This window comes from Phacochoerus africanus, chromosome 5 (assembly GCF_016906955.1).
Source record: "Phacochoerus africanus isolate WHEZ1 chromosome 5, ROS_Pafr_v1, whole genome shotgun sequence".
Lineage (NCBI taxonomy): Eukaryota > Metazoa > Chordata > Mammalia > Artiodactyla > Suidae > Phacochoerus > Phacochoerus africanus.
The window spans coordinates 62,257,723-62,281,244 of NC_062548.1; the positions used below are offsets into that span (position 1 = coordinate 62,257,723).

At 46.9% G+C, this 23,522-nt stretch overlaps 1 protein-coding gene across 2 annotated transcripts in view; it reads right to left on the reverse strand.

Annotated features, from left to right (window-relative positions):
• Positions 1 to 2,177: 2,177 nt before the first annotated feature.
• Positions 2,178 to 23,522, reverse strand: part of SMYD1 (SET and MYND domain containing 1) — a 51,388-nt gene continuing 30,043 nt past the window's right edge. For both annotated transcript variants that reach the window (XM_047781574.1, XM_047781573.1), the window contains 5 exons: positions 20,165 to 20,354; positions 11,219 to 11,311; positions 7,973 to 8,136; positions 6,546 to 6,714; positions 2,178 to 5,090 (listed from right to left, as the gene is read on the reverse strand). In XM_047781574.1, coding sequence (XP_047637530.1) covers positions 4,932 to 5,090; positions 6,546 to 6,714; positions 7,973 to 8,136; positions 11,219 to 11,311; positions 20,165 to 20,354 — 775 coding nt within the window. In that variant the 3' untranslated portion in view covers positions 2,178 to 4,931. The remainder of the gene's footprint in view (positions 5,091 to 6,545; positions 6,715 to 7,972; positions 8,137 to 11,218; positions 11,312 to 20,164; positions 20,355 to 23,522) is intronic.

The window sequence follows — 23,522 nt, forward strand, 5'->3', positions numbered from 1 at the left end:
AGGCCAGGGATCAAACCCATATCCTCATGGATACTAGTCAGATTGGTTCCTGCTGTGCCACAACGGGAACTCCCCCACTTCTTGAGTCTATATCTCCACTTTCTAGTTGGAGAAGGGACACCCCAAAAGAAGCATGGTTGGAATGCTCATGGAGCACTTGTTATGGGCCAGGCACTGTTTCAAAAGTCTTCTATTAAAAAAAATTAATTCTTGGGAGTTCCCTGGTGGCTCAGTGGGTCAAGGACCTGGCATTGTCATGGCAGTGGCTCTGGTTACTGCCATTGTTCAGGTTTGGTCCCCATCCAGGACTGTCCATATGCCACAGGTACAGTAAAAAAAAATGTAATTCTTATAGAAACACCATGTGGTGAGTAGAAATGAGGAAACTGGGTCATGGGTGAATGACAAGTCCAAGGCCATCTAGCTAATATCAGGAGAGCTGAGATAGGAACTTAAACTATTTGTATTAGTGTCCAGAATCTTGAAAACTACACTGAAGTATTCTCTAAAAGTGCACTGTCTAATCCAGCAGCCACTAGCCACACTAGCTATTTCAATTGAAAATAAATTACTAAAAGTTTGGTTCCTCGCTCATACTAGGCACATCTAAAATGCTCAATAGTCACATGTTGCTAGTGGCTGCTGTGTTGGACAACACAGAATACATTTCTATCATGACAGGAAGTCTATTAGTGCTTCTCTAAATAAATTATCAAAAAGAAAGAAGCCACACATTATTTGCCTGGAAACATGGAAAATTTAATAGTCTCTGTGGACTGTTATAACATAAAAACTTAAGATCCACAGTTTTGTGTCTTTTCTGCTCTGATCTAAGCAAATTCATTCCCTTGTTCATTCACTCATTTATTCAGTACATGTTAAGTGAGCACCTACTGTGTTCCAGGACCCGTGCTGGGTTCTGGGGATAGAAAGATGAATAAAGGGACCAATCTTCTGCCCACAATCTGATGGAGAAGACAGAAGTAAAAGGGCAATTATAAGACCATGAGGAGAGGATTATGATGGGAGAGTCAAGGGTAATATGACAGACTCAGGCAGCCAGCTGAATCTAAGGCTTTCTGTGAAGGCTTCCCAGAAGGGGTGATTTCCAAAGTGGGTGTTGAAAGATGAACAGAAGTTTGCAGCTTTCAGGTACTTTTGGATAGAATGTTTCAAAACCCAAAGAGAGGTGTGGGAGAAACATGAGTCCGCCAGGACCCCGTGAGCGAGTGGGGCTGACTCAAGTCCAGGATGCAGTAGACACTCAGAAAGAGACTAGACCAGAAGTCAAGTGTTCTCCTTGGGGATGGGGTGGTTCTGAGAAGGAACAGGTGAGGGAGGGTGAAGAAAGGAAAAAGAAAGAGCTTCCTTTTGGGTATACCGAGTGTCATGTGTCTGCAGAATGTTCAAGAGGGAGTGTGGGGCTGGAGTTGAAGAGCAAGGTCAAGAGACCAGTCTCAAGGCTGTGATTAAACAAAGGAGCTCATGGGGGAGGGCGTGCAGAAGGAGATGAGGATGAACCAAGAGTGACCAGAATGAATAAAACCAGCTCCAGAAGATGCCGGCTTCTCTGGGGCAGGAGAGACACAGGACCAGGGGAGAAATGCCATCAGAAGACCATCACAAGGATGTGGTATCCGGCAATCAAGGGCAGCAACACCAATTGAGGCAGAAAACCCAGTCACACGAGGGCTGAGAAGTACCCACGTGAATTGGTCTTGGGAAGAGCCATGTTCGTGGACTCAGGAAGAAGTATATTCATGAAGAAATGGAAAGTGAAGAATGATAGGTAATAACACTGGGAATCAAAGCTTTTAAAAAACCCAGCTGTGATTATGATCAAAGAGTCCCCAGTGTGTCTAGTGACTGCTTTTTGTCTTTCTTTTTTTTTTTTTTTTGCCTTTTCTAGGGCCGCTCCCGTGGCATATGGAGGTTCCCAGGCTAGGGGTCGAATCGGAGCTGTAGCCACCAGCCTATGCCAGAGCCACAACAACGCAGGATCTGAGCTGCGTCTGAGACCTACACCACAGCTCATGGCAATGCTGGAACCTTAACCCAGTGAGCAAGGCCAGGGATCGAACCTGCAACCTTATGGTTCTTAGTCAGATTCATTAACCACTGCACCACGACGGGAACTCCTCTAGCGACTGCTTTTTAAAGTTATTATTATTGGCCTAGCCCGCAGCAGGCAGAAGTTCCCAGTGCCAGGGATTGAACCCAGGCCACAGAAGCGACCTGAGTGACAAGGTGACAACATTAGATCCTTAACTGCTGGGCCACCAGGGAACTCCATCTATTGACTGCTTTGAAGAAGCCAAGGTGAGAAGGAATATTGGGAAGTGGGGCCTAGAGGACCTAGGAGGGGTTGGGGTCCAAAGCACAGGTGAAGAGTTATACTTTGGAGGAGGGATGGGGCTCCTGCTCCCCAGGTATGAGGAGGAGGGGAAGGACAGAGGGGACATTTGTGATGGGCGTCAATGCAGGAAGTGGAAATTGAGGGAATCCCAGCTGCTGGCCTCTCCATGAAGCAGGAGATGAGGTTCTGCTGAAGGCGGGGGTCTCAAGGATATGATCAAAGGCCTGAAGTAGCTACTGGGCAAAGGGAGAGCCAATGAGAGCACAGGAAGCACATCTGCACTGCACCCCAAGGTCAGCTGTGGTTGGAGAGGAGTCTGTGGAGCCACCTGTGCTGGGAGGCACTGTTTTCCTGGCCATGCTCATCACCTCCGGGTTCAGCAGAGGGAACACAAGACGGCTGAATTAAGCCAGGCAGCAACTCTGCTGGGCAGAAAGAGAGGTCAGGCAAGAAGGAAGACAGACTGACGCCCTTGCTCATCTGGAAGAAAGAGAAGACAGAAGGAGAGTGACACACTAGAGGACACAGGATATCATGTAGTAACATGGGATGGAGAAAAGGGAGAGAGGTGAACAGGTAGGAAGCAATGATCAGAAAGCTAGACATCAAAAGTGGAGAAATTAGGGGGATGACAGTGTCTGGGCATAACCAAGACAGAGTTTTAATGGACAAAATGGAAAGACACCAGGAATTGAGTAAATAGAGATTCTATGAAGCAAGAGGTTTCCATGGTTTGTGAAAGTGGACATTGAAGACACCAAATTTGAGGAAGAGAGGAAGAGAAACAAGACCATGAATTGGAGGCGGGGAGTGACCAGTGGCTTGGCAGATGACAGTGACACAGAAGGGAAGAGGTTTGGGGAAGCCTTTATATGAGGGGAGAAGAGTGACCATTGGAACTGGCACAGTGGGGTCTTGGGACAAGGCTGGTGCCATCTCTAGATGTGTAGTACCTGGGATTGGAAGAACTCTCAGTCTCCCTGCGAAAGTTCTAGAGAAGTGGGCATCCTCAAAGAAGAGCCAAATGCAAGGTAGGAGTATTCTGAAATATGTGGCCCCTTTGCAGCATTTTTGGCCAGAGTCTTTGGCACATTGGCAGAGCTGTTGGTCAGGTTACGAGGGAGGCAGTGAGTCCTTCTGAGGATGAAAGTGTAGGGATGGAGGAACCAACACTGTAGACACAGATGGCAAATATGGAGCCTCATGGGGTCACTTGAGTTCAAGACATGAGCTAGAGCTTTGGGGTCAAGGGTAGCCCCAGATGGTACAGAAGACTTGGTGATATTCTTAAATAGAGGACTCTGGTCTAGCATCCCCCAAAACACTGGTGAGATGTTTGGGATCCCAAAAAATAACAGGACAATGGGACAACTGGTTTCATTGACCCCCAACACTCTCACACTTGGGCGGAGCCCAGAGCAGATTCCCAGGAGATAAGGGCAAGTTGGTCACCTTCTCCTCAAAAAAGTCCAAACCTAGGTGTTCAGAGTCCAGGTGAGACATTCCTTCTGGTAAGAAAAGCAGCGTCCCCAGGGCATGGACGATGAGAGAAATTAAGCAAGGGAAGTCATAATTATGCATTACTAAGAAGAGAGATTTACTGGGGGCTGGAGATGAAGTCTAAGAGGGTAAAGACCACCTAGAGACGTAGAACCAAAGGAAACACCCAAAGGCCGATTCCGCTGGACCCACGGTCATCAGGTAGGTGTGTTGCCAAGCGTCCCCCTCAACTTCACCTTGAAAAGACTTCTTCAGTCCTAGGAGGCCAATGGCCAGGTAAAAATCTCAGGTATTGTCCAAGCAGCCCCTTATCACAGGAATCACAAGGCTTGGCAGTGAGGGTGGGGTTGGAGAGCCTCTCTCTCTGTGTTCTGGAAGTAGTTTCAGAATAATGTTTGAAATTTAGAGTGAAACCTGAGACCTCAAGTGGTTTGGGCAAAGCCCCCACCTCTTTCTGTATAGTTACCCATCTGAAAATGTTTCAGTTCTATGAGCAGGACCTTAAAGGCCCAAACACAGCCCCTTCTTCATAAGTCCATGTTCACCTGAGGAAGCTGGATGTCACCCATGCCAGTCAGCCAAACCCTGGGACACCTGCATGGATGGGTGAACAGCCACCTGAGCCTCCAGGCACCTGTCACCCTTAGCTCAGATGTCACTCCTCCATGACACCCCCACAGCTAATCCCCGTACACACACCAGACACATGCCCATCACTGTCCCTTTCTCTCCATACAGTTTCCACTGCATCTATTATCACACTGTGCTTAAATTGTCTAACATTTTGCCTCATCAGCAACATCTAGGGTTCTTTATCCCTAGGCCCTAGCACCTAATATATTTGTAGGATGAGTTGGGCTGGACTGGGTTTAGATAGAGTTCAATTGGGTTGAAATGAGTTGAAATGAAACAAAATGACACTGGGGAACACGGAGCAGTCCCTTCCCACAGCAACAAGGTTGAGCTTGTCAAGTTACCCTGATTTCTTCATCAAGGGGCTCCCCAGATACCCATCCCCTCCAGAACATCTCCCTAGTTCCCAAGCCACGGCGCCCCTTCCCCACCAGGCAGGTCCTCATTGCTTCTTATGAAACAGAGCAGGCGCCGGCTCATTGCTGGGCTCGGCCATGACCTGCATGGGCTGGTTGTTCAGGGCCGCCTCGCGCATCTTGTGATACATGAACTCGTTCTGGCGGAACATGCGCAGCTCCATCTCCGTCTGCATCCTCATGCCCTGTGGGATGAGGGTACACTGTCAGCAGTGATCACAAGCGCCCCAGAGCATGCTGATCGCTGACCTACCTTGGCCCTTTTGGAAACAACAGGCAATGGGGTAAATGGCTCCCAGCCACCAAGATTCAACAGAACCCCTGAGAGGACCCAGACACACACACACACACACACACACACACACACACACACACACTGGGGGCCTAATGTCCTGGTACCTGGCTCTGGTATCTGTTAGAGAGAGGGAGTCAGACCCCTGAGACAGCAGCTTGAAGGACTGTTCTCAGCAGAGAGTGTTTGTTCCTAGGAACTGCCAGGTTGGGAACTGGATTTGAACCCTGGTTCCTGCATTTAAGTCCCAACCAAGGTGGTGGGACATTAGGCAAGTGACTTAATCCCACCATCCATCAGTTTCCTCATACATATACAGTGGGCTGGGAAGACTACAGCATGTGATACATAGAAAAATCTTCATTCTCCCACATATTCACTCAACAAACATTCATCAAGGCCCAGGCTTCATTGAGGGGCTGAGGTAACATCAGTGAATAAGACGATAAAGCTTGTCTTTCTTGACAAGCTTAACATACTGACATAAAGGTAGTTTTCTTGTACATTCTATGACAAGTCTGTCCTCTTTCCCTGTGCTACTGCCTGGGGACAGTTCTTTGAACCCTATGACTTTCAAATAAACTAGCCCTCAGAAGTTCCCACTGTAGCTCAGTGCCTTAAGAACACAAGGATGCAGGTTCAATCCCTGACCTTGCTCAGTGGGTTAAGTATCCGACATTGCAGACAAAGCTCAGATCTGGTGTTGCCGTGGCTGTAGCAGAGGATGGCAGCTGCAGCTCTGATTCAACCTCTAGTCTGGGAACTTGATATGCCCAGGTATGGCCCTATAGAGAAAAAAATAAAGTAGCCCTCAGAGCACAAAGGAAACCAGCAGCTGTGAAGAGGGTACCACTCACCAGATACTGTTCTAAGAGCTTTTCACACCTTAACTCATGGAACCCTTGTCACAACCCTATTCCATTTCACTGAGGAGAAGATGAAATTTGCTGTCACATGGTGGTAAAGTGGTATGGCTGGAATTCCATCCCGGCAGGTCCAATTCCAGGGCCTATGCTCCCTGACTCCATGCCATGCGGCCCCACATCTTCTAACCCACCTGCTGCACACACAGACACACACGCACACCATCATTTAGGTTTTCTCAGTCCAGGCTGGGAGCATCCAAGGTTCAAGTCTCAGCTTCCCTGTCCACTCACCTAGTGACTAGGGACAGATCACTCCCCTTCCCTAGGCCTTGGTTTTCTCAAATATAAAACAAAGGGAGTGCATTAAGCATTTCTGAATTCCCTTCAGGTCGAGCAGGCAATCTCTGGTCTTTCCAAAAGCAGAGTCTAGAACTCAGCTTTCCTCTTCAGAGAGCCCAGAGCAGCCCCAAGATGCCACTTGCCTCCAAGTCCTTGGTGATGGGGTGGGAGGGTCCGTGTGTCACCAGGAGAATGGCGTAGGCTTTGCAGATCATGCTATGGCCCACCTCGATGTTGCCAGCGTGCCAGTTGGTCAGCCCTGCCCTCATGATGGCCATGCCCAGCTGGGCATTGTTGGGGTGGTAGAGTTTCCTGTCAGGGCATTGCAAAGAATCGTAAAATGTATTCCCAACATGCCTTGTCTCTGCACAGCCTTTGATGGCTTCTAACGTTACCTCCCTGGAGTTCCTGCTGTGGCTCAATGGGATCAGCAGCTTCTCTGCAGTGTCAGAAGGCAAATCTGATCCCTGCCCTGGCACAGTGGGTTAAAGGGTCCGGTGTTGCCCCAGCTGTAACATAGGTCGCAACTGCGGCTCAGATCTGATCCCTGGCCCAGGAACTCCATATGCCATGGAGAAGCAGAAAAATAATTAAAGTGACATCACTGATCAAGTCCATCAGCTCTTCCACCAGTACCATGAAGCACCCACCATGAAGGACAGACTGAAGCACACAGAGATGCAGCGAGATGCCAAACACTCCACATTCCGAGGCTGTAAGATCTGGGACTCTGACCTGAGCCACCTAGCCAAGCTCTCATGGGGAAACAGGGTCAGGATTGTACTCTGTACTGGAGTACGGGAAGCTGGGAGCCTTCAGAAGCATGCCAGCCCTCTTCTTGGAAAGAGGTAGGAAGTTCATGGGGAGAAAATAATTTGAATGTCCTTCTGGGACAAAGTTTTATTTTCAGTTCCTTGGCACCCTTTGAACAGGGCTTCCTCTTAGCATCTTGTACAGCTTTCCCAGATTTTGTTTCTAACCTCCACTCAAACAAAACAAAACAAAACAAAAAAACCAGCTTTCTTGTGCCATCTTATTCATTTGGCCATAAATACCAATTCACATACCACTGTGGACACAAGACACAAAATAGGACATTAGTGGAGGGCAGGCAAGGGAGTTGCATTTTGATAATTTACAAGCAAGGATGGCTGACACCTCTTTTTTTCTTTTCTTTTTTTTTTAAATTAAATCTAAACCTGACAAGATTGTCTCTGTTGATCCTTAGGAGGGGGACAAAAAAACCTTTCCAAGCACTTAAAAATCAAGCCAGATTTAGCCTCAAAGAAATCAAAAGTAGAAGATGCTACCCAAGCAATAGATGAGCTGGAGGAGTTGAGAAATGGGGATAACAAACAACTTTCATCTCAGGTATCGAATCTGAATATTTGGTTATTATTGCCCAGAACATCATGATAAAAAGGCTCAGTAGTAAAGAGGATGGTGATTGATTACTAATGCCTGCTGTGGGCACAGGAGGGAGAGGTGGTAACATGTAAGCCATCTCTTTGCCATTCCTGGAACAGACCCATTTCCAAGAGACTAGCTGAGACCCAGGGGTGTCACCTACATATAGCCATCCACCATCCTCCTGGCGTAGTGTGAGGCCTCTTCAAAGGCCTGCAGGTAGGAGAGGACCTCAGAAACAATGCTCAGCAAGCGCAGCGTGTAGATGTTGGTGTCGGCAAACACTGGCTCCTGCTTCTCCAGGCACTCTCGGCATAATTTCACAACCTAGGAGACACAGGACCAGAGCATAGGCTTAATTCACATAGGGAAGATTCACAATGGTGTTGGACACTGGGTCTTTGTTTTTTTAAGGGCCGCACCTGTAGCTTATGGAGATTCCCAGGCTAGGGGTCGAATCGGAGCTACAACTGCCGGCCTACACCACAGCCACAGCACCACAGGAGCCGAGCCGTGTCTGCGACCTATACCACACCTCACAGCAACACAAGATCCTTAACCCACTGAGCAAGGCCAGGGATCGAACCCGCATCCTCATGGTTACTAGTCAGGTTCATTAACCGCTGAGCCACGAAGGGAACTCTGGACACTCATTCTTTGAAGATTGAGGAAAAGGCTGACGGAGATGGGAGAGAGCCAGTTTGTGGTCTGAATAGCAAAATGGTCCTGTTTGGCTAAGATACAGGGATGGAGAGGGTAACAGTGGGAGACCCAGCTGACATGGCAGAATGAGGAGTTCTCATATGTCACTGCGTGGAAGGGGGTTACGAAAGCCATATTCATAGCTATATATTTCCTTCCCCTCACAACAATGCAAGGATATACTAATATTCCCATTTCACCAGATGAGGAAACTGAAACACAGAAAGGGTACGTGCTTTGCAAGTTACACAGGGAACAATGGAGCAAGGAGTCAAATCCAGCAGCAGAGCTTTATATTAACCATCACTGCCATGATTCTCCATCATGGCTGTGCTTAGAAATCACCTGGAGAGATTTTGATTTTGATTTGTTTTGATTTGATCTGATTTTAGGTCTTCTTAGGACCACACCTGCGGCATATAGAATTTTCCAGGCTAAGGGTAGAATCTGAGCCGTAGCCAATGGCCTACACCACAGCCATAGCAATGCCAGATTCCAGCCACGTCTGCAACCTACAGCGAAATCCTTTAACCCACTGAGTGACTCCAGGGATCGAACCTGCATCCTCATGGGTACAAGTCAGTTTCTTAACCCGCTGAATCAAAATAGGAACTCCTGGAGAGCTTTTTAAAATCCCAATGTCTGAGTCCTACCCGAGGCCAATTGAAGCTGAATGGGGAAGGGACCTGGCATCTGCCGTTCATATATGCCCCAGGGTGGGCCTTAGACACAGTGAGGCCAGACAGTCAGGCCCTGCTAGAAGTGTACAGGATGGATCTGCAGAAAGAGAGGCAGGAGGCCCACCAGGAAGATGTCACATTGGTCCTGGTGAGGAAGAAGAAGGGCCTGACCTCAAGTTGCTTGGAGTCATCCTTCTCCTACCGACTAAGGTGTAGACATAGCTTGGTTGCACCCTACAAAGTCAGGTGGTCTCTAGATTTTAGTGGTTTATAGCCCTCCTCTCTTTCCCTTGCTGCTCTCAGGGGAGAAATGTCACACAATTCTTTCTATTTCAAGTTGAGCGGAAGACAATTTTCTCCAAGAGTCTCCCAGAGGCCTATGAGACAACTGGCAGCGGGGGGATGAAATGGGAGCTGGCAATCGATCCATCCTGAAGACAATTCTCTTGAGCCCATGGGAGGCATCCAGCCCTACTCCCAGCCCTGCCAAGCTTGAGTGGAGAAGAGGAGAAAGGACGAGGAAGAGAGGACAGAGGATTGGAACTAGCCAGGGCCCCCTGCTCGCTCCAGCTCCAGCCTTGAGCCTCTGCCATAGGTTTTCCATATTGTTCAGCAACGCTTTGTCCATGGGACCCTCTTCCCCACCTGACAGAACTCCTGGGAGGCAAGGAGCATGTCTTGTGTTGGTCACCCCAGCAAGAGTTCAAAAATGGACAATGATGGGGCAGGGGAGGAGACTAATGATAAGGGAAAAGCAGATTGCAATGAACAGAAATTCATCTCCCATATTGGAGTTCTGCCATGGTGCCGTGGGTTATGAATCCGACTGCAGGGGCTCAGGTCACTGCGGAGGAGCTCATTCGATCCCCGGCCTGACATAGTGGGTTAGAGGATCTGGCCTTGCCACAGGCATGGCTCTGATTCAGTCCCTGGCCTGGGCACTTCCATTAAACAAAACAAAACAAAACCAAAAAACCTCCCATATTGCCACGTCCTGGTGGCAACCAAACCCAGCTATCCAAATTGTTTAAAGAACTTGGGGGAAAAACACTGGCTGATGGAACTTCCAGTGGCCTCGTGGTTATCTGGACTCAGTGCTTTTATGACTGTGGCCCGAGTACAATCCTTGGTCTGGGAACTGAGATCCCACAACAAGCCACTGCACGCTGCAGTGAAGGAAGGAAGGAGGGAAGGAAGAAAGAGAGGGAGGGAGGAAATGGAAGAAAGGAAGGAAGGAAAGAGGGAAGGAAGGAAGGAAGGAAGGAAGGAAGGAAGGAAGGAAGGAAGGCAGGCAGGCAGGCAGGCAGGCAGGCAGGCAGGAAGGAAGGAAGGAAGGAAGGAAGAGAGAAGGAACGAAGGAGGAAAGAAACTGATTCATGGTCCCTGTGTTCTGTTGCATCCTGGATGGCTCACATCTTAGCGGGTGAGCAGAGGAACCTGCATACCGAGCAGGCTGGCTGGGTGAATTCAAGGTAAGCACCTGCTCGCAGGCCAGCGCTGGCAGTGGGCCTCCACCTTAGCAGCTGAAATCACTTGGCAGTTTTAAAAACTGTGATGTCTGGGTTCCACCCCAAGAGATTCTGGTAAAATTGCCCCCGGTCAAGGTCTAGGCATCAGGAGTTTTCAGCGATGCTAGTGTAGAGAACTCCTGGAGCTTCGAGAGCCAGGGTTGAGGCACAGTTCACAGAGACTGGAAACTAGCCAGGACATGCATTCGATTACAGGAAAGCAGGTCGCCCACTGTCATCTCTGTTCCTCCATCCCTGATGCCAAGCTGAGGTATCACAGCCCCCTGCCTGTGCTCTCCTCAAACCCGGTTTCTGTGAGTTGAAGAGTCACTGAGAACACACCCCTAAAAGGTCCTAAATGCTTCAGGGCAAGAAGAGTCCTGGTCTCAACCAGGGAACATCTTCCAGAAAAACAATCTGCTCAGTAGCCTCTGTATCTTCACCCCCATCCCCCTCCCTCACTAGAGAACATTTCTGCCCTCCTCCCAGACCCCATCCCCTATAAAAATGGATTTTTACCTCATGGTACAAACCCTCAGAGCGAGCCTTGTCAATTTTTTCCAGTGTATCCTTGGAGAACTGAATCATTTCCTTTACCACCTCCTGAGAAGGCTGGAAAACAGAGGGATGTTGAGTTGGAAAGCCCTTCATGAGGCAACCCATTGCATCTCTGAACAGCTGCCATCTTTGATATTCACTGAAGTACAAGATGAATGCCTCCCTCACAGGGAATGCTTCATTTCTGTAAATGCAGCTCAAACGCCCATAGCTTTTTCAGTTCCTACGTCATGCTTCTGACTCGTGTGGCCTTTCCCATTGGCCAAGCCCCAGAGCCTTGCTGCTGGGCACTTGTCCCCACCCCATGCTCAGGCTTGGGCTTTTGTGTCCCAGTGCAGAATCTGACAGGAATCCCTGTTGTGTTTTCTCTGGTGTTCTGGATTCTCATTCCATTCCGTCATCCCAAGTATTTGCCACTCTTCCTCTTTGTTTCAAGGCAACTACGTAGTCCACAGATATGCACTTGAATTGTTGCCTTCATCCAAAGCATTGACTTTAATACTGGCCAGCAAGAGGCTGAGGGCTGAGGCCAAGGGCTTGACCAAAAAAATCATACTCCAGTTCGGCACTGGAGCTCATTAAAGAGGACCTATGGCTATGGGCTGTCAACTTGTCCAAGAGTCTAGAGCAAGGAAATATGAACTTGTCAGCTGTTTCTGTGAAATCTATACCCACTAGGCTTCCTACATTTGCCTAAGCAGTCTGGTGATCTTGTTTAAAAAAAAAAAATGAGGTTTTGATATTTGAGGTACCATAATTAAGAAGCCAGTTGCAGACTTCCCAGCATGGCTCAGCAGAAATTAACCTGACTAGTATCCATGAGGATGCAGTTCGATCCCTGGCCTCGCTCAGTGGGTTAAGGATCCGGCATTGCCCTGAGCTGTGGCGTAGGTTGCAGAGGTGGCTCGGATCTGGCATGGCTGTGTCTGTGGCGTAGGCCAGCGGCAACAGCTCCAATTCGACCCTTAGCCTGGGAACCTCCATATGCCAAGGGTGCGGCCCTAAAAAGACCAAAAAAAAAAAAAAAAAAGCCAGTTGCCATAAGGACATTATAATTTTGAAGACAAAGAACCAAGTTTTTCAAGTCTGAAGGAAAAGTTTTCTTGCTATGCTTACCCATATCAGAAGCTCTTTTCTGAAAAAATATTTCTCTTGCTTAGGCAAATCTAACTTTGCTCCAAAATAAAAATAACTTTATTATTTATTCTGACTGTAGAATTAACACATCCAAGCTGTACAAAACTAAAACATATGAAAAAAAAGTATGGAGAAAAAATTAGAAATCCCCAGAGCCCACTTAAAGATGGACACAGCATGTTGAGGAGTATTTTCTAATACACATAACCAGGAAAAATATTAAAATATTTAACAACTGGTACAGGAAAAGCACTGACAGATCAAAGGTACAAACACAGCAATAGTGTGTCTATATGACTGTATCAGTGTGTGCTGCCTAAATTGCTGTCCAGTATGTACACGCATGCATAAGTGTGTATATGTCAATAGCATCGATTTTTTTTTTTGCTTTTTTTTTTAGGGCCACACCCATGGCATATGGAAGTTTCCAGGCTAGGAGTCGAATTTGAGCTATAGCTGACAGCCTATACCATAGCCACAGCAATGCCAGATCTGAGCTGCATCTGTGACCTATACCACAGCTCATGGCAACACCACATCCTTAACCCATTGAGCAAGGCCAGGGATCAAACCCACATCCTCAAGGATCCTAGTCAGATTTGTTTCTGCTGAGCCACGACAAGAACTCCCCAATTTTTTTCTAACTGGAATAATACTGTATTTCTGCCTATTGCATGTTTCTTTTCACTCAGTAGATTGTGAATACTTTTCCACATAATTATTAAAATACCTATACTGCCTCTTTAATAACTGTAGAGTTTTCCACTGTATGAAGTGAGAATAACTAAATTTATCAAATCTCCAGTTGTCCAATTTTTCCACCATAAGGAACTGGGGCCATTAGTTCTGTTCAGATTTGCTGCTTACATTGTTTTGCGGGCTCACCTTCACTAAACTACCAAAAATAGCAGAAGAATGGGCATATGTTCCCTAAAAATACACCCTCATGAATGTAAACTATTCCAACCACTATTGAAAACAGTATGGGGGGGTTTCCTCAGAAAAATAAAACTACAATTGCCATATGATCCAGCAATCCCATTCCTGGGCAAATATATCCAGACAAAAACTGTAATTCGAAAAGATAAATGCACCCCTATATTCATAGCAGTACTATTTACAATAGCCAAGACATGGAAACAACCTAAATATCCACTGACAGATGAATGGATAAAGGAGATGTGGTACATATATACAAATGGAATACTACTCAGTCATAAAAAAGAATAATGCCATTTGCAGCAATGTGGATGGACTTAGAGATTCTCCTACTACGTCAGAGAGCAAAGGACAAAAACCGAATGATATCACTTACACATAGAATCTAAAATATGACACAAATGAACTTATCTATGAAACAGAAACAGACTCAGAGAACAGACTTGTGGTTGCCAAGGGTGGGGGGAGGGAAGAATTGGGAGCTTGAGGTTAGCAGATGCAAGCTATTATATCTATATCATTTTTTTTTTGTCTTTTTGCCATTTCTTGGGCCACTCCCATGGCATATGGAGGTTCCCAGGCTAGGGGTCTAATCAGAGCTGTAGCTGCCAACCTACACCACGGCCACAGCAATGTGGATCTGAGCCGAGTCTGCGACCTACACCACAGCTCACCACAACGCCGGATCCTTAACCCACTGAGCAAGGCCAGGGATCAAACCCACAACCTCATGGTTCGTAGTGGGATTTGTTAACCACTGAGCCATGATGGGAACTCCCTGCTATTGTATCTATATCACTTTGAATCACTTTGTACACCAGAAATTAACGCATTTTAATTCAACTATCCTTTAATAAAATAAATTTTAAAATATATATATACCCCCCCCCTTTTACAGATGGAGATAAGGCTCTCCCCTCAGGTTCCCAGCTGTCTTGAGCCAGCTCTGCAGTATTGTAATAGCAGAGCCCCTGGCCAGGAAAGCTTACTTTGGGGTCAGGATCCCTTAAGGACATAGGATTATACTTATTCTCCTCCCACCTCACCTACTTCAGCTTCTGCAGTGTTCTTGATTATCCCTACAATTCTGATTACCTTCCTTTCCATATCCTCCTGTACCTGGGCCTCCCTGCCATCCTTTTGCATGTCTGCCTGCACTTGTCTCAGAGCCTGACCCCAACAACTGATGCATCCATCTGTGCTGACTTCTCCTGGCCACCTTCACCTTGACCTTTGATTTGGCTGAGATTTCTGGCTTCTGGTCCCAACCCAAGTATTACTCAGCCCTCCCTTATTTAAAAGATCATGTCTTGGTTCCAGACTAGTCATTTCCATGCATATCTGCTTTCCTAAGCCCCTTGGAATCAAGCCCATTAGGGAGAAAGGTCCATGTCTTGACTGGTTGTATGGAGTTCTGCAACTGCTGGTCCAGGGCTGTGTCTCCAATCTCTCAAACCTTCATTTTTAGTTTCATGCATTTGCTGCCCAAGTGTTGGCTCATAAATCACATCTAGTTTAGGACTACTGGTCTCGAATCTACTGTAAATTCCATCATCTTTAAAACTCAGACTTCTTAGTGAATCTTCTGGAGTAATCAATAGTTTGCAGGCTAGGTTCAGAGAATACCAAGCTGTTAGGTATTAATAAAGGTCTTGCCCAATTTGATGTTGTAAGGAATAGTGTAACTTTAACCTCTGGGAGCAAAACAAATTTTTTCAAGGAGGCAACGGCCAAGGATCCCAAAACAACCTGGCTGAAAAGTTGTTAATTGACGCAGGCAACACGTGATAAAGCTCTTCTGAGAAGGGAAGTGGGCTATTCCACTTGGCTCTCTTTTCAGAGTAAAGGCAGGAAAACCTGATCTGCAAACAGGATTGGAGGAACTCTGCAGAAAGAGGCTCCCCTCTCCAGGAGCATCACCAAAAAAAGGGAGAGGAAGAGAGAAGGAGGAGCCTGAGGGAAAGGGGGAGGGGCCTGAGGGGAATGGGAGGAGCCTGAGGGAAAGGGAGAGGCGCCTGAGGGAAAGGGGGAGGAGCCAAAAGAGAATGGGGAGGTGAGAGAGAGAGGTTGGCTCCCCAACCTTGAAAAATTAGCATATTCCTATTGTGAAAACCATGGGTAAGGGCTGGAGAGAGAGGGAAAAAAAGTACCCAAGCAGCCTAAACAAAGAGGGTCCAAAGCTACAGCTGAGGGAAATTGGTGTTATTTGCTCATTCTTAAGACATTTGGCTTTTATTTTTATCCAGGCATATAATATATATATATATATATATATATATATATGTGTATGTGTATATATATGTATATGTACATATGTATATATATATATATATGGGATAAAGCAATATTTGTAAGAGAAAGAAAAGCAACTGTGATATCACAGATAGAAATGCTTGAAGGAACTGATAATAAGTTAGTCCAATGCCCCATTTTACAGATAAGGAAAGAGACTTGTCCAAGCTCAAACATTCAGCGTCACAGCCAGAACTGTGACCTTTCTCCAGGATTCTTTCCATTACATCATAATGGCCTTTTATTATGCCTTCAGGTACAGTTGCATTTAAAGAGTTATACTCATTTTTTTTTCTGCTCAGTTGTTTTGGTTATTTTTATTTTGAGTTAGTTCTTTAATAGAGAAACTCAATTTAATATAAAAATCATAAAAAGTTTTTCAGTGTTCCCATTATGGTTTAGTGGTAATGAACCTGACTAGTACCCATGAGGACTTGGGCTCAGTCCCTGGCCTTTCTCAGTGGGTTAAGGATCTGGTGTTGCCGTGAGCTGTGGTGTAGGTCACAGACTTGGCTCAGATCCCATGTTGCTGTGGCTGTGGTGTAGGCGGGCAGTTGCAGATCCAATTGGACCCCTTGCCTGGGAACTTCCACATGCCAGGGGTGTGGCCCTAGAAAGACAAAAATAAAGTGAAGGGATAGGAACTAACAGCCACACATCACTTACTTAACTGTAGGAATTTTCAGGAAACCATCAAGAGATATAGAAAAATGACTACCCAATTGCTTCATGTAATTCAGAAGGGAGGAAAGAGGGTCTGGCCCCTTGACAAAAAAAAACTAGGTAGTGGTAGAAGCAAGTTACCAAACAAATACTTAGGGCCAGGCAGCAAGAGGGAAGGCTGGCTGGTTTGCCTACAAGACACCTGTTATCCGCAGGTTCTGGAAGGTCAGGGTGAGGGCAGACCCGGCCGCTTATTCTTTTTTTTTTTTTTTTTTGTCTTTTTTGTTGTTGTTGCTATTTCTTGGGCCGCTCCCGCGGCATATGGAGGTTCCCAGGCTAGGGGTTGAATTGGAGCTGTAGCCACTGGCCTACGCCAGAGCCACAGCAACGCGGGATCTGAGCCGCGTCTGCAACCTACACCACAGCTCACGGCAACGCCGGATCGTTAACCCACTGAGCAAGGGCAGGGACCGAACCCGCAACCTTATGGTTCCTAGTCGGATTCGTTAACCACTGCGCCATGACAGGAACTCCCTGGCCGCTTATTCTTTTCTGTAGTTTCTATGGTCCTGTGCTCAGTGCCTCCCACAACCTTGCCAGTATACATTTCCTGGAGTAGAGAGCCTTTGGTTCTTAAAAAGAGGTTGTTTTCCGGGAGTTCCTGTCATGGCGCAGTGGTTAATGAATCTGACTAGGAACCATGTGCAGGTTCCATCCCTGGCCTTGCTCAGTGGGTTAAGGATCCGGTGTTGCCCTGAGCTTATCCATACCAGTCACCATTGATCCATTGGTTACGGCTTCCTCCTCCTTCCATCCGTCTAGAGACCCACTCTGCTGGCACATTCGTGTGGACACTTGCCTCTGTGTGTGTGAGTGTGACTGCATGTGTCCCTTTGAATTTTCATAAACGGGAGCCTACCTGATGTTATGAGTAGGACTGCATGCCCCCCAAATTCAATTCATGTGTTGCCATCCTAACTCCCAGCACCTCGGAATGTCACCTGATTTGGAGATAGGGTCATTGCAAATGTAATTAGTTAAGACAAGGTCGTCACTGGTGTTCAGAAAGTGCTTAGAAAGAAAAATTCCCCAAAGAGACTCCTGGTGAGTAGCCCTGTCTTGAAGAATTAAAACATCCAAGATATTAAAAAAAGAAAAGAAAGAAAGAAGAAGAACACCGGATGAAGAGACAGAGACATGCCTGAGGGGAAGACAATGCAAGAAGCCCAGGGCCATCCACCAGCCAAGGAAAGGTCTAGAACAGATTCCCCCTTCTCAGCCCTCAGGAGGAACTGACCCCGCCAGGACCCTGATTTCAGATTTTAGCCTCCAGGATTTCCGTAGTGGCCTAGAGGTTAAGGATCTGGCGTTGCCACTGCTGTGGCTTGGTGTTTTGCTTTTGTTTTGTTTTTTAGGGCCATACCCTCGGCACATGGAGGTTCCCAGGCTAGGGATCAAATCAGAGCTGCATCTGCCAGCCTACACCACAGCCATAGCAATGAGGATCTGAGCCGAGTCTGCACCCTACACCACAGTTCATGACAATGCTGGCTCCCTGACCCACAGAGCAAGACCAGAGGTTGAACCCGAATCCTCATGGATACTAGTCGGATTCGTTTCCACTACACCACAGTGGGAACTCCTGGCTCGGGTTTGATTCCTGGCCCTGGAACTTCCATATGTTGCGGGTATGGACACACACACAAAAAGAATAAAAATAAGTTAGTGGCAAGAAAAAAAAAAAACGTCTAGAATAGCCAGGGGATGAAAGAGAGAGATGAGACGGGTGGGGGAATAGTTATGGAGCAGTAGCACTGACACCACCAAGGAATGACGTCACTGAGAAGAGTCCCACCATCTGAACCCAGAAGTCAGTTTTGCTTGTAGCTTTTGCTCTAAACAGAGACAAGTTTCTGCTCATACATAGAAACCCAGAGGTCAGTTTTGCTTGTAGGCTTTGCTCTAAACAGAGACAAGTTTCTGCTCACACATAGGATGCAGAACTTATATTCATTCAGAAGTATATTTGTATCTTAAATGCACTGGTGGACTTTGAAATATATAGAAGTGCTGGGCGAGACCCTGAGGAGTATGGTTCACTGTTAAAAACCCAAGTGTGGGAGTTCTCGCTGTGGCCACGTGGGTTAAAAAAACCCCAAGTGGGTCACTGAGGGGGTACAGGTTCAATCCCTGGCCCTGCAGCTAGTTAAAGGATCTGGCATTGCCACAGCTATAGTTTAGACCGCAGCTTTGGCTTGGATTCAGGTCCCTGGCCTGGGAACTTCCATATGCCTCAGGTGCAGCCTTTAAAAACAAACAAACAAAAAACCATGTGTGGAGTGCCCTCGTGGCTCACAGGTTGAGGAGCTGGCATTGTCACTGATGTGGCTCTGGTTACAGCTGTAGCGAAGGTTCGATCCCCAGCCCGGGAACTTCCATATGCCATAGGCACGGCCAAAGAACCAAAAAACCTATATGTTATTTTTTCAGAGCTGACCAAAGGCAATCACAAAGCCTCTACCTGGCTGGCCTCATGGGCTGGGGGAAAGCTTCCCTCCCCACTCCAGACTAGGTCCAGGGTTACTGAGCGGCAGCCTATGAAGTAAACTGCAGCCAAGGATTCAGGCCCCCGGCAGGTCATGCTCTTGGCATATTTGCATTCCTGGCCTAGGTGGTTTCATTCCTAGGTTTCTCTCTGTCTATCTCTCTTCTTTTTAAATTGAAGTATAGTTGATCATCTGAGGTCTTGAGCTGAGGTCTTCTTCGGGCACCTCTACTGAAGCCTCCTTATTGGGAAGGGGGGGAAGGTTGGGGGGAAATTTGAAGATACTTTTCCCCACTCTGACTCAGTACCCTGCACTTTTCCACTCCAAGCCCTTTCCCCAACTCTCTCTCTTGCCCACCTCCCCCCCCCCCCCAACACACCTCTGGGTCCATAAAACTTCTGGAGCCTTTTGTTATGGATGCCTTAGCAGTGAAGAGACCCCCACATCTGTGCTGATCTATCTATCTGACTGTGTGCCTTTGCACAGGGAGAGGGGGGCAACGGACCAGGGGGAGTTGGTGCCCACTCCAGTCTCAGCTTCTTCCTTATACCATCATAGGGAGTGATTAAGGCTTGCTGCTCTAATTGGCTACTCCGAGATCTGGCAGCCTAGCCTCTCCAAATTCAGCTGAGCTCCTGACATCCCCCTCAGTAAGTTTTCTGATGCTCAGTGGTCTTGCCATAAACTAGGCAATAGCTACTCAGGAATTTATGCATATTAACTGATATAAACATTGCCCCATCTCCACAATGCCCATTTCCATGCGACAAGGAATATCTTTGTGATAACCTGACAGTAAATCTCTTTGCCCCACTGGTCTCTCTATATGAAATTCTCAGCATCACTTAACCTGCAAAGGGGCAAGAAGAGGAATTACTATTTACTGAGTGTCTACTCTCTATGTTGCTCCCTTTATATATATCATCTTGTTTAACCCTCCTAACAACCCCTTGGAGTGGGTGCCATCACTCCTATTTTACAGACAAGAAAACTGAATAACTTTCCCAAACTCAAATACCTGACAAGCGGTGGAACCAAGACCCTAGCTGGTGGAATTCCCTGGTGGCCTAGTGTTTAGGATTCAGTGTTTTCACCACTGTGGCCCAGGTTTAATCCCTGGTCTAGGAACTGAGATCCCATCCATATTAAGCTGATGCACACCATGCCCCCCCCCCCGAAAAAAAAAACCCAAAAACCCTAGCTGGGACCTCTCTGCAGTGCTCTGTCCACCACCCATAATGGCAAGCGTTCCATTGAACTGTGGCGTCTACCCTTGCCCAGCTCCTGGGGAAGATGGCTACAAGCACCCCAGTACTGGGACTGTGTGTACCTTTGGGTTGTCTTTCACCCCCAGGAAGAGGTCGTCCTTCAGCCCTTTCTGGCAGTGTTCACATGTGCAGTCAAAGTAGTACTGCTTCTTCAGCTGCTTCTTGCGCTCTTCGCTGAAGTTAAGGAAGTCGATGTAGGACACGGTCAGCTCCTCTCCTTCTGAGATCTTGCCCAGGGCCCGGAGCTCAATTCTGGAGCAGGGCAAAGGAAAAGAGTCAATCAAAGCCAGGCTGGTATATATGCTCTTCAAGATTTCAAGGAGTTGAGTCTCAAAGACAATTACTTCCACTAACACTCTGAGAAAACTCCATTTCCCCCAAAGGGGGGAAATGTGATACATAGCACAGTTTTCTGAATAGTTCTGCTCAACTCATTGTAACAAACAAATCTCCTCCATTCAGTTAATTGCTCTGGAATCAGCTCAAATAGACCCCCAGTAGAGGACTGGGCTTGGTCATAAGAGCATATAAAGCTTGCACATCTGTGAAATTATCCCTGTGCATTTAGCCACTGATTGTCTGTAACACAGGAAGGGAGAAATAACAAGGCAAAAACTCCAAAGCAGAGAATACTTAATAGTCATTTCTGGTTAGTCTGGGACTGCTTCTCTCAGAAACACACACATTCAGTTACCCACAATCTTGCCCAGTCCGAGTCTAACTCTAAGCCCTCTCTTACCTTAACCTTTAGCCCAATGGTTCAGTCCTACATTATGTGACATGCCTGGAGAGCTCTGAAGGCAAATAAAGGCCAGCTCTTTATTAGTCCACTAATAAATACTGGGGGATATGGCTTTTGGGTTGAAAGTAGTTAGCAAGAGTGGGTGACATTTCAACCCCCTTCCAGCCTAGACCTGACTCTCCAATTACTAACATCACTACACACCTTACCGTGTAACAGATGCAGACTGTGCTGAAGACAAAACCCCACTGCACACCTGACATCCAGCTAAGCCAGACAGATGGAGACAAGCCTGTGGGCTTCTCAGTCATGCATCTTCCATCCATGAGGCCAGAAGCTACAGAAAAGTGGTGAGCCTAGCAAGATGGATCCTAAGCTATACAAGATACTCTTGTATCTCCCCAGGATCCAGGGGCCTCAATGCCCAGACAGAACTCATCACCCAGAGAATGAGCGGTAGGATGCAGAGGGCTGGGAAAGTATCTGCAGAAAGGCCCATGGTCATGTCCTTTACCTCCCAGAGAGGCTGATTCAGACACTATTGAAAGGCAGGACAAGATTCCGGCATCACTGAAAGGTCCCAGTCAGAGGCAGCCCCTTTCATGGGCTCTGGGGTGACAACCAATCAAGGAACAGCTAAATGGCAGTGACATGCATGTCCAGGTATCTGAGGTGACCACTTAAGGTTAAAGAACCTTCTCTCAAAGTGGGGTACACAGATGTGCCCAATAAACGTGATATACAACTATATATGCTATATATACACAACTATATAGAGCCTGGCAGAATCTAAGTGCCCGTTCGTCTTTTTTTGTTCCTTCTTTCCTTTTGTTCATCTTTTTTTTGTTCCTTCTTTCCTTTCTTTTCCATCCCAAATTTTTGTCGTTGTTGCTGTTTTGGCTGCACCTGTGGCATATGGAAGTTCCCAGGCCAGGGACTGAATCCAAGCCACAGCTGTGATCTAAACCCAGTTGCAGCAATGGTGGATCCTTTAACCCGCTGTGCTGGGCCAGGGATCAAACCTGCACCTCTGCAGCAACCCGAGCCATTACAGTTGGATTCTTAAGCCACTGCACCACCCAGGGAACTCCACCCCAATTTTTATCAACATCTGCTACTGAAGGGTTGAAAGGCAAGAAGGAGAGGAGGGCAAAGGGATCCTACTCCCAGCTCCACTTAGAATCTTAGTAGGTCCCAGCCACAGGGAATCAACTGCCTCATTTCAAAAATGAGGATGCTGAGGCCCAGAGAGGTGAAGCAACTTCTCCTAAAGTCCCAAAGCATTTCAACATTAAAACTCAAGAGCTATTCACACTTCGCCACATCATATTGGCCTCTCCTGATGGTCTTCAGTCTGCCTCCCGGGTCTGCAACACATAGGAAATGGGATGCACTGATGCCCTTGAGTTTAGGATTTGACCAGTGTCCTAAACAGCTGCATGGGAGAAACTCCTGGGCCACTGTTGAGTGTGATCTCTGCTGTTTGGTCCTGGTGGGAGAAGTAAGTAATTCTGCCCCTACATCCCTTTCACAGAGGCAGCTCAGTCCAGTGACACATCCTCATTCAACAGGGAATCAGTGGCCAATTGAGTTGTCCAGTAGCTTTGCTTCTCATCATAGTTAACTCAATTCCTATAGTCTCAGAGTATCTCAAATTATTTCAATATTAAACAGTTTTCAAAAGCAAATGAATTTAACATCACTTAGGTCTGAAAAATGCACATAGATATGCCCTAAATTACCTAAATTGGAATTGGGACTGTGGGGATGAATGATGATCAGCACTTCATTCTGGATCCCAGACCCTGCCCAGCTCTAATGCTTGGCAATTCTGTAGCTCAGCCAGTTGAGCCACAAGTAGGCAACTTGTTTAAGTATTCCTTGTAGAGACTATGGGCAAAGCCCAGAGCCACAGAGTTGGGAAGGTCCCTAGAGACACTCTCATCTTGACCTTTATTTTACAAATGTGAAACCAAACCCAGGAGATCATGGGAATCACTCAAAGTCAGGTGCAATGCACATTAACATAGATTCAGATGCACCAAACTCTTACGCAGCATTTTGCTGTTAATCCTAAGAGCATTTCAAGTACTTTCAAGCCTGGCCTGAGAAAAAGACCCATCTAGGGCCATGATATTGCCATTAAGAAAAGTCAAGTAGTTCCCATCATGGCTCAGTGGTAACAAACCCAAGTAGTATCCATGAGGACACAGGTTCAATCCCTGGCCCTGCTCCGTGGGTTAAGGATCCTGCATTGCTGTAGCTGTGGTGTAGGCTGGCGGCTACAGCTCCCATTCAACCCATAGCCTGGGAACTTCCATATGCCATGGGTGCAGCTCTAAAAAGAGAAAAAAAAAGAAAGAAAGAAAAAAAGTCAAAAGTAAAATACAACCTAAACCCCTAATTCATAATTGGCCAGAAGCAATAAAGAGAATGCTATCCATCAATATTTATCAACAGTATCACAGTTTATGGGTACTATTTTCATAACCAGTCAGCATGAGAACTTGGAGGTTATAAACACACACTCGGTCCTTAAGTAGGTCTTTAACATCAACAATCCTCATTTCACGGTAAACAGGGTTTAGAGGGACAGTGTGGGGTTTTGCTAAGATGAGGTGGATTAGAGGGGACTGTCATGCTTTGAGGTTGGAGGAGAGAGAGAAAGGAGGAGGAAA